Consider the following 16,517-nt stretch of genomic DNA (forward strand, 5'->3'; position numbering starts at 1 on the left):
CACAGGTGAAGGGTATGGATAGAGGATATTGGCAACATATTCTGATGAGAGCAGTGCACTGTGTGTGTGCAGAATAGCTGTTCTGCTGCTCAGTCAAATCCCAGGGTCCTACTCGGACTGTAATGGACCTTTTACTTCTGTCAAACTTAGTCTGTTTAAGCTAACAGAGAATTTGACAGAAACAGACAATATACTTCAGTCTCAACCTCTGCTTCTTACTTAAGTCTGGGGCTGGGCTTGTCTTTCCTGTTCGTAGTGTCATTCATCTTCTCCCAGATTCATTGTGTTTGATAATCAAGTGTACTAATAAGAGATAAATTTTCCTATAATTCAAATATCACAGATATCCATACACAGGTCTTTCACAGAACTTTCTGACCCCACTTGTTCAAGCTCTGGGTCTCCATCTCTCCTTTTTACTCATTTAAACTCTTCCCTGAGCTGTTCTGACTGCAGTCCTCCTGAGATGGCGTATGCATTGTATGTTAGGACTCCTCAAGTACTCCACTATGTCATGTTAACCTACAGCTTCATAAATAATAAAAACTTTTAATAAACTTTGATTGCGTTTCTTGTGTCATTTATATTGTCCAAGATCAGAGGGTTTTTTTAATATGTTGCTATGTCACTTGCTTAAATGTTCCCAAATCTTCTCTGCTACTTTCATAGAAGTGTAGCTCCTGATAATAGCTGGAAAAAAAATTAAGAAAGGTTACGGTCATTCCCCCTCCGTGATTGCTTCCAAAATGATAGAGGAAAGACTTTGGACTTCTGCTCCTGGTGAGTGGAAGTTGTGTCCAGTAAATTAAATCTAAAACTGCTCTTGGAGTACAACCCGAAAGAACCATCTGAAAAGCAATAGTGTACTTGATATTCCTAAGGGAAACTTAATGTTTAATTGGGCAACTAAATGTTGCCCAATTAATTAATTCTTCACATTTTTCACATTTTCCCTAATTTTTTTTCTCTGACCACAGACTGTATCTGTGAGAACTCAAATGCAAAGGACTGTTTTGAAAAAAATGTTGTGGAAGAAAGCAAAATTTAAAAGCACAGCTATCAGTAGACTGGTGAAAATAACCAAAATAATTTAGTTGCTTTCTAACAACCCTTATCTCTTGGAATTTTTTAGAATTAGATTCTATCTTTAATGCAGAGACTGGATGTGTGTCTCTCAGCAGCTCGTTTCCCACTGCTAACTGGTATTATGTCTTGCCTGGGCCATACTGCTGTCTAGCTGTACATGCACAGTGCCCTTCACAACTACGTAGGGCATCTGAAACAGGGGTTTTATGGAGAAACAGAGGATTTATGAACACCCATGTCCTGCTGTCCTGGGGCACTAGGGAAGAGCAGGTGGGATGCCCAGGTACCTCAGGTCTCTAGGTGCCTGTACCTGTGGAGCTGAAGCCTGTCTTCATAAAATAAACCACTGAAGAAGTCAGTGTCCCTCAGTAAACAGCTGCTGTCCCCTTAACCACCCTGCTAGGTGGTAATATGCATTGAACAGCTTTCTTCTGTAAAGGTGGGATTTAATTTCCATCGTGGTGATTTAAATGAACAGCTTTACAGCAGCAGGGTGGGCTGAGAGGCTTGTTTTGTCACCAAGGTGCAGTGGATGCTTTGAGCGTTGTGCAGCCTCTGTGGTGTTATAACTTTGGGTTACATGCCCACGTACCCACACGGTGTGGTTCACATGTCCTTACACAAACAGAGCACATTTTGGTTTGGTAATAAGAATGTCCTCTGTACAGCTATTCCAGAACATTTCTTGCAGAACTGTGTGGGTTGGAATTGCTATTCTTGTCTCAGTTTATTCTAGCAGGAATTATTTTATTTGAACTAAACCACAATACGGATATGAGCACACATCATTCTGCACCACCCTGCCCCCAAACCGTCTGAAAAATAAGTAAATTTCTAGCAAAGGTAATATTATTCAGTATGTAGTCAAGCCTTCAGCACACAGAAAGATACTCCTAACAAATGCAGCAGCTTTTATATCATTGCTTTGGGGCTTTTTTTGCTTTTCTTTTTTTTAGTCTAAGCAGCAGAAATATCCATATGCAGGGAAACTACACCCTTATTTCACAACGGGGCCCCAAGGTTTGCCTTGGAGGTCACTGTACTTCTAGGGTGCCTAAAAACTGGCAGCAGTTCTGCTTCCTATGCTGCAGAGAGAAGAAAGTTTCCCTGTGACAATGCAGTTTGCTGCGATGCTGTTTACTGCAAAGCTGTCCAGATGGCAGGTTTTTCATAGCCCGAAAATCAAAAAAATATAAGAAAGTCTGGTTAATCATAGAGGATAGTGACCCAATTGTGCCTGAGAACTGAGGTCTGTTATTCATTCGGATCAGGACACTCTTCTGGAAATTCTGATGGTGGGGATTTTCTGGAATATTGTAAAGTCTTGATTTTAGGGGCTAATTTTTCAAAAGAGCTCTGGTCTCAGGCTCTCAGCTGATGCAGCCAGTGTCAGAGCACACCCACTTTCTAGCCATTTTCATGCTGATCTGAATATCTGATTCTGCACATCAGATCCCGATAGAATGAGCAGCAAGATAAAGGCATGGGTAATGGGTCTGAAGAGGAGCTGGTATCTAAGGCTATGTCTATTCTGCAGTGTCTCAGTGTAGTAGAGGGCAGTGCAATGATACGCAGAGCTACACTCACTGAGACTGAACCACCTGAGGCATACCTACACCATAGCTCCATGCTGCCTTGGGATATGTGCTACAGCTTCAGAATTGCAGTGTAGATCCATCTTTTGCTCAGTGAAATAATCTGTTTTGGCGAAGCTCCAGGCAGCAATTTAATCAAGCCATGGTGCATGCAATTAGAGCCTGAAATCCATATGTTGGCACTTAAATAGCAGTAGTAGCCTGGGTTTTTTATGTTGTCAAAACCAGTGGGTTTTGCAGATGCTTAGCACCTTTAAAAATAAGACTGGATGTTCTTTGCTGCAACCCTAAAACAATCACTTTGCACAGCTTGCTGCGTGACGGGAAACCTTTATTTGCCCTCACACTGCTAAGTTTATTAGTGTAGCCACTGTCCTGTGCTAAAGCGACCACTTCCCAAGCAAACCTGGCTGTTGCCCAGCTGCCAGGATGGTGAGTGATTGATAAGAAGCTGCCCAACAGGAGTACAGCAGAGAGTCCAGTGTGAGCCACGTCCCTCCATAGGGACAGACTGTACCAGCAAATCCTGCAAATGGAGCAGCCAGAGCAGTGCCAGAGGTGACTGATGTCCCTCTCACAGCATTGTACCAGCATCTGTCACTACTTCTCTGTACATCAGGGACAGTGAAAATACTTGTGGGAAGTTGCCAATCTAGTTTTCCACTGAAAACTGCTTCCTAATAATGTCTTGCAAGAAGCAGTGAGTTAGGTACAGCTATCAAACGCATGAAGTTGGTTTCTGTGTACATAGATATAAGGAAGAAATTGTTTTGTGATGAGGGTGGTGAAACAATGGCATAGGCTGCCCAGAGAGGTGGTAGATGCCCCATCTCTGGAAACATCCCAGGTCAGGTTGGACAGGGCTCTGAGCAACCTGGTCTAGTTGAAGATGTCCCTGCCCGTGGCAGGCGGGGGTTGGACTAGATGAGCTATAAAAGTTCCTCCCAACCCAAATGAGTCTGTGATTCCATGTTTCTGTATTTCTGGCCATTAAAGAGTCCTGACAATAGATGTAGTCAGGTTGGTAACACCTATATGCCTTGGAAACTCACATGTAGATTTATCCAATCCCATCAAGCATTTTGCCTGTCCTTTGTAGGACTTTCTTTGCTGCCAGTATGATTTATTCTGATGGGTTTGGTTGTTACACGGGTTGCCTGAATGTGCACAGGGCAGGGGAGTACAGAAAACATGTTGGGAAAAAAAAATGTCAGAAGTGTTAGGACAGATAGGATTTCTTCACCACAGGACACAAGTGTGTATGACACATTTGTTGGACAGAGGAGGCCCCTTGTGCTCTCTGCTCTTCTAAAATTTTACCATGCGAGAGTCTCATGGCACTTATCACGGCTTAATGAATCTAAATTCACAGAGGTCCTTTGAGACAGGCAAGAGCTCCTGTGGCTGTTTTGAACAGACAGTAAATTAGGCTGCTGAGCAGAATGGATCTGAGGTAAAAAGCTTTATTTCTGTTTGGAAACTGGAGAAACCTGGCTTTCTGAATTGTGATCTGTCCCAAGGAAAATTTAGTTGCTGCCTTTGGTTACCTGGAAGATTCTTTCTATTCATGAGGATAAGTTGCTTATCCAGATACCCACAGCAAGATCATGGCAAAAACACATCCCAGGGATTTCTTAATGTCTAAATCATTGCTATAGCCCAGGAGCTGAAATTTTATTTTGCAGGAATGTCCACTGCTGCCAGTGTACATTGTATCTAGTTCCTAAATGATGGTGTGGGATTTCTGTTATTATTTCCCCAGCTGCATGTCAAACTACAGCTAAAGCATTTCCTCCAATTAAGATCTTTTTCTTATTGGGATTTTTCTTTTTTTTCATAAATCTAAAAAATATTTTACCAAAATTTGGGCAGAAAGTATCATTTTGTAAAAGGCAGGAAAGAAACATCAATTCCCAATGGTCTGGAGTGTGGGTGTGTTCTAAGTAGTGAGCATAAGCTGAATGTAAAGAATCAGTGAGGTACCTGTCCTAGTCATCTGCCTGTACACCCTTCCCATGCTCCCAGCTCCTGGCTTGTACATTGTGTGTCAAATTAGAACCTCCCTTCCTTCAATTTATAGCCATTTTCTTCTATCTTCTCCTCATGAGTCTCAGTAAAGACCTTAGCTCGGTCTTCTTGAGAACCAACACACACATACTGGAAAGCTGATATTAGGTTCCCAACAAATCTTGTCTTCTCTAGGCTAAGCCCACCTATTTCCCACAACATCTTCTTGTAGGGTAGGTACCCCTGTATTGTTTAAATCTTTCTTTTATTTGGGGACCAAAAGCTGGACATAGTATTCCAGATATGGTCTAATGAGAATAGAATAAAGGGAAATAATAATTTCTGTGCATTTACTGGATATGCTTCTGTAGACACAGCCCAGGATGCTGAGTTTACAGTGCTGCCAGATTGCATTGTTGGCAATAAATATGAACAATACTGAAGAGGTAGGCTCCACCATAAGTTTCCCTGTCCTCTTGGGATTCAGTAGGCTCAAAGGCACAGCTCTTACCTTGGGGACAGTGTGACCCAGGGTGTCTCTGTCTGGGCACTTTTGACATACTCATGTGGTTTGGGAGTAGTTGGGAGGGGAGATGACAGTAATGCAAATGCAGCTGTTCAGCTCAGGCAAAAAAATATGCTTCACTCCAAGCTCAGATACGTTTTCAGAGGGAAATTAGGAGCTTAAGTTTCTTGCTGGTTCCAGAGCTGAAATACCTCTGTCAGCCTGGGATGTCTTCTTGTCATTCCCCTTTTTAAAACTGTGGGTGGCACGTCTGGGGTATTATAGTAAGCACTATGGAAGGCAGTGGGCTGTGCCACCACCTACAACAAATAAAAGCCCCATTGGATTCAGCTGGACTTCAAACTCAGCCCCCAGGAATGCATCAGCTGTGCTGACATCCCAGTCCTTTAAACTGTTAAAGTTCAGTTGTGATATCTACACCAGAAGCAGTGAAGTTATTTAGGAGTCTCAGCCTGACTTGCACTGTGTAATCTGACATATTGCAGGACTGAAGAAGAAGTGGTTTCCGTCAGCTTTCTCTCTCTTTGCTATTAAGAGGGCCATTGGTGAGTGTTCCTTAACAAAATCCCTTTCAAAAGGTAACTTAGAAAAAATAAAAATAAAAATTAATCACCAAACAAATAAAAATGCCTGGGGGGTTTTGTTAGCGGGGGGATGGGAGAAGGCAACTTGTTTTTAGCCTTGCTCTTCTCCTGTTGGCAACAAAGCTGGAAAATATAGCTAAATATTTGCAGCAGACTCAATACTTGTCACATCCAGAGAAGCAGTGTTTGAACAGTGAAATAATTGCATCTGTGCAATGAACATCAGAAACAGGGAATCCTGTCAGAGTAAAATCTAGGATTTCTGTGGAGGACCCAGGATTTTCTTTTTATATGCATGTCCCATGTAATCAAAAATAAACTGAGAAGGACATGCAGAGAAATATTGTTCTCTGAGAGGAGAATACTAGGGAAATTTCTTTCTTTCTTTCCTGCAGGGGATAGCACAGCGAGCTGTTGCATACGCACACTGCCTCTATACAGCATTAACCATTGAAGTACTAAGCTGTCACACAGAGGAGATCTGTGCAGAAGACCTTGCTTTACACAAGGAATGTGACTCTCCCCTGAGACTTGGTAAACTTGACTGTGAGTGACTCATGTCACATTTACACATCGCAAGAAAAGGGACTAAAGCTGGGGTTGATGGTTCCAAAAGCATGAATGGCTTCTGGAGTGAAAAGACCCATCTTAGATAAATATGGTTAATTAAGACTCAGTAACTGATGCATGAGTCCAAGACAGAAGGGACAGAATGAGTGTGGGTGATGTCAAGATGCCCCTAGCTAGTTCCTATTCTTGGCCACTTTGTCTTGCAGTTACATCCCTTCTCACTTGGAACACAGTTGGGCTCCTTCCTTCTTACCTGTGATCTCACAGGTTGCTTACTTATCCCTGTGAAATCATATCATCTCCCTTTGGCAAATGAAGAAAATGCTCACAATTGAAAAAAACCCCAAACCCAAACAAACAAACCAAACCAAAAAACCTGCAAAGGAATCGGCTACCTTGGGATCTTCAAAGAAGCCAGACAGAGGGAGGTATGAACATTTCTTTGAAATCTTTAGGAAAGACATGTCCAGTGCTGCTTGGGCACTGTGAAAATCTCAACCTAGGGGCTGTTCAGTTTCTTATCGTGGAATAGGAGAGAAAAAATAAAGTGAGAGGTAGTAGAGAGAGAAAAAGAACAGAGATGAAAAGGGAAAAGAATTTGAAGGAGGCACCAAGAAGTCATCAAGTACATGTGTAGCTTAAATGCTAGTAGTAGGTGGCCCATCTCACAGAACAGATCTTTTAATAAGGATCTGGTTTAATTTTACAAGCACAGAATTACCAGGGGCTGTTGTTGCACAACTGAATGCAAAGTTCCTCTGCAAGCACAGTGGAAATTGCACACGTGGTCTGTGGTCCCTGGTGAACTCCTGCAGACCCCCACGTCTCTCCTGCCTGTATCCCCATTGAGTTCATGCACAAGGGGACAGAGCCCCATAGGTTATAGTTTGGGAGGTTTTTACATGTAGTCCTTCCAGGGATTTTGCACTATTTTCAGTGGTTATGGAAGTCGCAAGTTATTGTTAAGGCTTATTGGTTGGAAGATGGCTTATCCTTGGAGGAAGGAAATGGAGGTGATTATTTTTCAAGTTCCATGAACCCTTGGCAGACTCCTGTGGCTAAGGAAAAGCTGCAGTCAGGAAATGTTTGCCAGTGAATGAGTATGTACTCTGAATTTCATGCCAGATGGTCACTCAGGAGACGGGCTTTAGCTTTTTTGACAGCAGTAATGTACCTTTAAACCTTCTCCCATGGCTTTGCCACAGTTTGCTTGAGACACAACAAGGATTTCAAGAAGAGACAGCTAGGTACCAGTTTCTATTCTGCCATTTTTTTCTGGATGAGGCACTAACTTGGGAATAACTTTCACGACCGTGATCTGAAGGTCTTGTGGGTTGGTAGCATAAAGGAAACTTAACACAGGGCTAAATCCCTACATCAATGCAACTATAGTCCATATGGAACTGCAAAGCCCAGCCCATTTAAGGGATTTTTTTAATGTTTCTAAGAGAGTTAACAGCAGGGAACGGACCGAAGTCTTAATTTTCTGTAGATGGGTTTAGTTTTCAGAAAGAGAGAAGAACAAATCCAGCACTTGAATAGTTGTATTCCTGCTGCATATCCCTGACAGAGCCAACCTGAGCACTTTAAACACAGCATTTGGATTAGCTATGCAGGTGCTCCTCTATGCAAATGAGAGATGCTTTATTCTTATCCTTTTTACAATGTCATTGAACATCTCCAAGGAAAATATGTTTGAAATTTCTGTTGTAAACTAAGAGAGGGTGGATAATCTGGCTCAAATAAAAAACCATGAATCCAAAATAAAATCCTTCAAACTTTGGAGAATTCATCTTCTGATCCTAGATTAAGCTCAGGTCAGAATTTTATTTCATGAAAACATCTTTTTTTACATGAGCTCATATGCTGACTGAGAATCCTGGCTTGGGTTTTGAGGGATCAAATGCTGTGCAGATTGGGCTCACTGCTAATTTAAATACAACATCTGAAAACTAATTATCCAGATCATCATTAACGATAATAGCCTAGTCTGACCAGAAAATAATTAAGCATTCTGCATTCTCTTGTTGTTTTTAGTCTCTGCAAAAAGTGCCTATCGTGCATACTGACTCAGTGGGGAAGGTGTTCATTGCTGATTTACCAGCAAATTCTTTTTTCCTTGGTGAAAGGATAATGAAAGAAGCAGAAATCTGACAGCAGGAGCATCATGATGTGATTTGGCAGACAGCTGTCCAGACAAAAATCTGGAAAGGGAGGGTGAAAAAGGAGAATAAAAGGTATTGAAACACAACATCAAATTCACAGGAGGGGAAAAAAAAAGCACAGAAATAATTTCTTGTCTGAAGAGCTCAGCATGGTTTATTTTAAGGCTAAGAAACTACTCTGTCGACCTTATGATGTTTACAACTCTCAGGCAAATGCTTGGCAGGGCTACACCTGGAAGCACCCAGCACCCTGAGAGCTGTTTGAAGGTTTGGGGAATGGGGATGCTCAGCCCCCATATGTGCCTGCTGAAGTGGTGTGATTCCAGTTGCCACTGGAGCTACTCCATAAGGTGACTGACTCTGAAATTTGATAGTCTCCTTTTCTGGCGTGGCACCAAAATGTGTAGCTTTGATGCTTTGAAGTCCTTCCATCTTCATTTTGAGTGTGCAGTGTCTGTTTTACTTGACAGGGATTTTCTTAAACACGTCATGACTGGCCATCTTAACAAGATGTGCAGAAGGAGTGAATCGCTCAATTGCGTCTTTTCTAGATAGTGTGAAATCTAGAGGAAAGCTAGAAAAAAGGGACTGAAGGAAGGCCAACCCATGTCAAGGGAAAGTAATCATCTGGATGCATCTTTTCTAGCTGGAAAATTAAATTACTTGTGAATCTAGATCTTTATTTCACAGAATCAGAGAATCACAGAATCACAAGGTTGGAAGAGACCTTTGAAGATCATCAAGTCCAACCATTCCCATCCTGTGCTAAACCATATCCCTAAGTACCTCATCTACCCTTTTTTTGAACACATCCAGGGAAGGTGACTCAACCACCTCCCTGGGCAGCCTGTTCCAGGCCCTGCAACTCTTTCAGTAAAATTTTTTTTTCTAATGTTCAATCTAAACCTGCCCTGGCACAGCTTCATGCCATTTCCCCTTGTCCTATCTCCTGTCACCTGGCTGAAGAGACCATCGCCCACCTCTCTACAACCTCCCTTCAGGGAGTTGTAGGTGGTGATAAGGTCTCCCCTCAGCCTCCTCTTCTCCAAGCTAAACAGCCCCAGCTTCCTCAGCCGCTCCTCATAGGATTTGCCCTTCTCTGCACTTGCTCAAGGATCTCAATGTCCTTCTTATGTTGGGGAGCCCCGAACTGGACACAGTACTTGAGGTGTGGCCTCACCAATGCCGAGTACAGGGGCACAATTACCACCCTAGACCTACTGGCCACACTGTTTTTGATACAAGCCAGGATGCCACTGGCCTTCCTGGCCACCCGAGCACATTGTTGGCTCATATTCAGCCTGCAGTCAACCAACATCCCCAGATCCTTCTCTTCCTGACAGCTCTCCAGCCAGTCTCTCCCAAGCCTGTAGCTTTGCATGGGGTTGTTATGTCCCAAGTGCAGGACTCTGCACTTGGCCTTGTTAAACATCCCATTGGTCTCAGCCCATCAGTCCAGTCTGTTCAGATCCCTCTGAAGAGCCTCCCTACCCTCAGGCAGATCAACACTTCCTCCCAGCTTAGTGTCATTTGCACTTCCTCCCAGCTTAGTGTCTCTGAAGAAATGTGTGAGAAAGATATTATGTTTGAACAACTATTGGCAACTTTAAGCAAACTGTATAGGCCACAGAGTAATATTAGTTATAACTATTTTTTCATCATCCCTCATAAGTTTTGAAATTGGGCAACATACAGACATGCATACAGCTATATTGCCATTTTTCACACATACTGAATGAGAAAGTCTCTTATCAAGACTTCTAATTTCCGTCTGACAGCTGCTCCAAACCCAAGCTTTTGGAATGTGAAGCATCTGTATATAGTATCTGCTGCTTCAGATATGGATTTGGTTTTATGTCAGTGATCACCAGAGACTGACTTCAAAGGGACAGATTGACAAGTGTTGTGCAAGAGGCCCCAGGCCATTTTAGGAGCATAGCATGCCTGCCTCAGGGTTTCTGGGAGTGAAGGCAATATCTGTATCATTTCCTCACTACTTTTATGAATGTGCCTTTTGGGCTACTTCATGTCCTTTGGGCACACTTGAATTTAGGGTGGACTGAGAAAGAGACTGAACACAAATGACTAGACCAAAGATGCAGTGAAACCACTTCTCCACCAGTGGCAAGCATATGATGTTTCAAAATACTTTACCAGCCTTGAAATACTTGCAGCTCTGGGAATTGCTGAGACACAGATGGCACCTATAAAGAATTTCCTGATTTTTTTTTCTAGTCACTTCTTTAACTCATTTAATTTTTAGCATCCACAGCAGTCTGCCATTTACTTGTTCTGTGCATCTACTTGATAAGTCAATGAATAATGATTTCCTCAACCATTCATGTTGCCCAAGGTTTTGTAACTATAATTTTTCCTCTTCAGATGTCTCTTTTCCAGTCCTGGAACTTACTTCCTATTTGTGCTCCAAGTGATCAGACCCTTCCTGGTGATGGATACATCCCTGTGGCACTGACTGGTCCACAGTGGTATAAAACCCTCCTAGTATGAGAGGTGACTGAGGTTCTGGTCTGCAGAAACTATTCTTCTATGGTATGGTTAACCATTTGCTGATGTATTTCCTACTATGAATGCACAGACAAGCCAATAACTGGAACACAGAGGAGAATAAAATGTAATTTTTTGAAATTTGTGCTAGTGAACTTGTGATGGAAACTAGCCTTGCTACCACGCTGATGGGATTAAATGCTTCGACAATAGCAGGGTCCAGTTCCCCAATGTACTTGTGACTGGAACAAGCATTGGATGAATTCTTGGCTTGTTTGTGAAACACAAATGAAGCTCCCTGAACTTTCTGTCACTGCTGCCATGGAACATTTTTCTCCTTTGACACTGATGCAGTAATTAGTGCCTGCACTCAGTCTGGGAAAATATTGCTCATGGTAGTGCACTGGCCTGTTTCAGTCATGTCCAGCACTGTCAAGACTTTGTGTCTTTAGAAACCTATGGCTGACCATTACAAAATTCTAGATGCAGGGTCTTAACCAACCTGAATCTGGTCTTAAGACACCATTCACTTGTGATTATGGGTGATGTGGACTGGCTTATTTAATTTAACAAAAAAATAATGAGATATATGTACATTTGGCAATTTCTGTGAAGCTAGGGGGCATTTTTTGCTCATGGATAGTGCACACTGGCAGTGGTGGAGAACTTTAGGCTGCACCAACATAGGAGAGGTGAAATATAGAATTTCTGATAAAAAAGAGAGTATATATATTCTTCATGTTCATTAAATGGAAAACAAACAAACAAACAAAAATGTCAGAGACTTAAAGTTTAATCTCTAATTTATAAAAAAATGGGAAGAGAAGACCAAAAGCCATCAACATTTTGTTTATCCTCTCACAAATGAGACCAAGCATACAATAAAACCATAGCTGGAAGGATATGTCGAGCACTTGCAACTTCATACCTTTGCAAGCCTTTAAATACTCTCCAGCACCCTACTGAGACCCTATTTGGGACCAATATTGCAAAACCAAAACCAGCAGTTACAATGTGCCAGAAGGAAGGAGCAAGATACACTGAGGGCATCTTCTGTGCTGGACTTCTGACAGTGCTTACACTGCACTCTGCCTGGAGGCATTTCCTGGCAAAAGCTGTTTTAGTATGAACTGTGTAGGGAAATAAAAGGAAAGACAGTAAAATTGGAATCCACTCAGAAACTGTACTGCCTGCATGGGATGTTTGAGATCTCGCTCACTGAAGTCAGCAGAATAGTTTACATTGGCTCCTGTGTGCTTAATTAGGCATCAAAAACTTGCAATTGTTTCGTCAGGTGTAATTTAAGTTTCTGGCCAGTATGCCATTTTTTTCTTTATTTCAGCCTGGAAGGAAGATATGGAGTTGTTATTTCTTTTTAAATCTCTATTGTTTAAATAAGAAATGTTACGTACATGCAGCATGGCAGGCATACATACATTCAGAAATATAGGGGTAGAATCATAATTGGTGTGAAAGCAGAAATCTGAACTTAGAGGTGTCATGAAATCCAAAGTTTAAAATAAATATTACAACTTCTAGAAAGTTCAGGTGCCCTCAGGATAAACCATGAGTAGAGGAAGTGGACAGCTGCCAGAGTTTTAAACTACAACAAGGATTTTAAAAAGTGAATAAAAATAATATAAATTCATTAAAAGTTATATAATACATTGACCCCTATGGTAAAGTGGTTGAGCTAAGTCTTAATCTGTTGACAAACTTCTGTAAGCAGTGGTTTTCTCACAGGAATTGCAGACAAATGGCTCTCACCTGATGGAGCTCCTGTGACTTACCTGTATGGAGACGCTGCTATAGGAACCGCCAATGACTCCTGCAATGAGTAAGGGTAAATTCTCTTGAATGGCATACGAGCCATCAGGGCACATATACTCTGTTTCATCCACTTTAGTCAAAGATGCCCTGACGAACTCCAAAGACTGTTCTAAGGCATATGTATCCCTGGAACATGTGTCCAAGATGTGAACTCCAAGCTTAATTCCTGGCAGCAAGTAGTTGTCTCTGTTGATTTCATCAATGGCAAACAACATGGCCTCCAAGCGCTGGATGCCTCGGTCTTCATTGATTCTCCCACATTCTTCTATCCCGGTGCCCTTTTCATTTATTGGGAATAAACCACCCAAGACCAGGTCTCCTTCTATCTTAATTTCCTTCCTTACAAAGCTGTGGTCACTTAGAGAAAGGAAAACTCCTTTGGAAAATAAAGCTAGCGCAAGGACTTGGAGTCTGGTGAACATCTTCATTGGTCCTGTTTTAGCAGCTCTAAGAAACATTGGTGGGAGCAAAAGTGCTCTTCAGTCCTTCTGATCCATTGCCAAATTTGAAGTGCTGTCCCAGAAGCCAGTGAAGAACAAGCCAACAAATCATTCCACTGGACCTCTAAAGAAAAAATGGAAGGAATTAGAACAGGCAAAAGAGGAGATGAGCTTTTACAAAACTTTTATCAGTAAAACATTCAAGACCAGTGTTGAGAGATTTCAGAACAGAGCAGAAAATAAGAAATAAATTTGTCTTGTGTTCTCATAAAGCACCTTATTTGATTTGCTTCATAACTGCTTGCAGGCTGAGCATCTACAATGACAGTTTTGCACAAAGACCACAGACACACAGGGTAATACATCTGATGCTGACCACTGCTCAACAACATTTTACATTTTGCAGGGACAGAGAGCATTTCTGATATTTTTTCTTTCATATCATCCTCTCTTAGAAAGAAAGAAAGAACAGATGAAAGATGAAAACAAACAACTTGCAAGGAGGAGCCTTGTACTTTTGCTTAGGTAATGAAAATGCTTATGGTTTGACTTGCTGTCTTTAATGCTAAGTGCAGAGCTCTGATTAAGGGGAGAACAGAGCAGTAGTGTATGTACCTAGGATATGATTTTAATCTCACTGAGGTCAAGACAGTTTTCCACTGACCTTAAAAGAAGAAAAATAAAGTCTTAGAGCAAAGATCATGTTGTAAAAATTTTGTAACTAAATATGCACACACAAAGTCTATTTATGCAACATAGACGCATGATTTGTCCATAAACTCCTTGTCAATATCTCTTAAAATAGGACAGCAGCTGCCTTGATCTCCAAATCCTCAAATAAATTGTGGTAATATTTAAACAGATCACATTAATAATTTAGCACTGTTCTTACCTTTTCCTTAATAGAGCATATATTATTATTAGAGTTACAGCATTTTTTATAATTTAGTAACAACACAAAGAAATAGGAATAAGCAACAGTTAAGATTTAACACTGAATGAAGGATGAGCGCAGTTACTGCAAAGGAGCTGTTTATCCCAGTACAATTTCAGTGTCACTCTACCAAATTGTGGGAAAGGATCGCTTTTAATTCATATTTATCCCAATATTTCTCTCTCACAAATCAGTGGTGTGTCAGATGCACTGCTAAAGATCTTTCTCTAATACAAAGCTGGGAGGAGTGGCTGACAGGCAGGAACACTGCGCTGCCATCCAGCGAGACCTGGACAGGCTGGAGAGCTGGGCAGGGAGAAACCAGATGAGGTTCAATAAAAGCAAGTGTAAAGTCTTGCATCTGGAAAGGAATAACTGCTTGTATCAGTACAGGCTGGGGGATGACCTGCTGGAGAAGAGGTCAGTGGAGAAAGACCTGGGGGTCCTGGTGGATGACAGTTTGGCCATGAGCCAGCAGTGTGCCCTGGTGGCTAACAGAGCCAATGGGATCCTGGGGTGTATCAGGAGGAGTGCGGCCAGCAGGTCAAAGGAGGTGATCCTCCTCCTCTACTCTGCCCTGGTCAGGCCCCACCTGGAGTATTGTGTCCAGTTCTGGGCTCCCTGGTATAAAAAGGACTGGGATCTCCTGGAGAGAGTCCAGAGAAGGGCTACGAAGATGATTAAGGGCCTGGAGCATCTCCCGATGAGGAGAGGCTGAACAAGCTGGGGCTGTTCAGTCTTGAGAAGAGAAGACTAAGGGGGTATCTAATTAATGTCTATAAGTATCTTAAGCATGGAATGCAGGGGGAATTGGCCAGCCCCTTTTCAGTGGTTTGTGGGGATAGGACAAGGGGCAATGGCTGCAAGTTGGAGCACAGGAAGTTCCGCACCAACATGCGGAAGAACTTCTTCACAGTGAGGGTGACAGAGCCCTTGGACAGGCTGCCCAGGGGTTGTGGAGTCTCCTTCTCTGGAGATATTCAAGACCCGTCTGGACACCTCCCTGTATGACCTGTCCTAGGGAACCTGCTTTGGCAGGGGTGTTGGTCTCAATGATCTCTGGAGATCCCTTCCAACCCCTAAAATTCCGTGAATCTGTGAGTTTATCCCTACAACACTGGTAACATATCTGTTTACCTTGTTTTCTGCTTGGGGAAAAAGAGGCACAAAAAGATGAAACGAGATATTCAGAAAGGTCTAAGTTCAGATTTTGATTTGCTTGGCTCTCACAATCTTTATCAAACTTTAAAAAGGTCTCTGCTTTCCTTTAGGAATTGAAGAACATGCTTTCAGCCATGCCCTGCACCCCTTGGCTCCCACTGAGGCACTGACTGAAAAAGTTCTGGTCTCTTTCCCAAGGCTGATTCCGAATGATTTACTTAAGGTCATCAGCACAGTCAAGAATCAAACTTTGATCTTTTCTAGTGCATCTCTGATAACTTAACAATAAACCTCCCTTGTTTCCCATTGCTCTTCATAGCTTTTATGTGAGTCTTTCATGAGTTCACAATAAAATCAGACTGTTTTCAACAGCCTTTCAACACTACTAAGAACTAGTTTTACTGCAAAAAAGGCATGTTGTGGGATCCTCTACAAAACTTACATGGGACATTCCTAGAGCTACAGGGCATTTACCTTGAACAGCAAAGAGGCTGTTCTCATCCCCCCTACTCCTTCATAGCTGCTGCAAATGGCATCACCCCCCACCTTGCATCACTTTTATATCTCAGGGATCTATACACATAGATACACTCTGATACATCAGTAATAAAGGTGAGAAAGGTACCAAGAATTATTTCAACATTGCAGATAAAAAGGCTGTATGTGAAGTGACTGATGCTGTAGAGAGAACTGATTTTCCCTGCAAAGAATGCAAAGGGTTTCTGTATTTCATCATGTAAACTTGTCACAGTTGGGGAACCAAAATCAGTCATGGCACAGCTGAGGATCAGTGCCAGCAGAAATCAAGGAGAGATTGGAGAAGGTGAGGACTGGGAACAGATGTGGCCATTTCTTTGCTGCTTTCTTCCCTCTTTGTGTTGAGAGCACCAGCCTGAAGATGTCCAGAGATATAAAGGGATGATATGGTGGGAAGCCCTGTGATCCCATATCTGGGGATGCACTGCTTGGTAATCTGTGCCCATGGGTGTGGAGCACCCATCCACACCAATTGTCCTAATGTCTTCACTTGACAATTCCTGTGAAACTCTGAGTTTTCACAGAAGCTTTGAAGCCACAGGGAGACACCGTGCATGCAGAGCCCTGCTGTCCAGGA

The 16,517-nt window shown here is 42.3% G+C and overlaps 1 protein-coding gene across 1 annotated transcript in view; it reads right to left on the bottom strand.

Annotated features, from left to right (window-relative positions):
- The window catches only part of GRM3 (glutamate metabotropic receptor 3), a gene marked incomplete at both ends in the record, with an annotated part of 50,936 nt that extends 37,610 nt beyond the window's left edge, over positions 1–13,326 (bottom strand). The window contains one exon of the mRNA XM_084262476.1: positions 12,829–13,326. Coding sequence (XP_084118602.1) covers positions 12,829–13,326 — 498 coding nt within the window. The remainder of the gene's footprint in view (positions 1–12,828) is intronic.
- Between the last annotated feature and the right edge of the window lie 3,191 nt (positions 13,327–16,517).

The sequence above is a fragment of the Gallinula chloropus genome (genome assembly GCF_964237585.1).
Source record: "Gallinula chloropus genome assembly, chromosome: 1".
NCBI lineage: Eukaryota > Metazoa > Chordata > Aves > Gruiformes > Rallidae > Gallinula > Gallinula chloropus.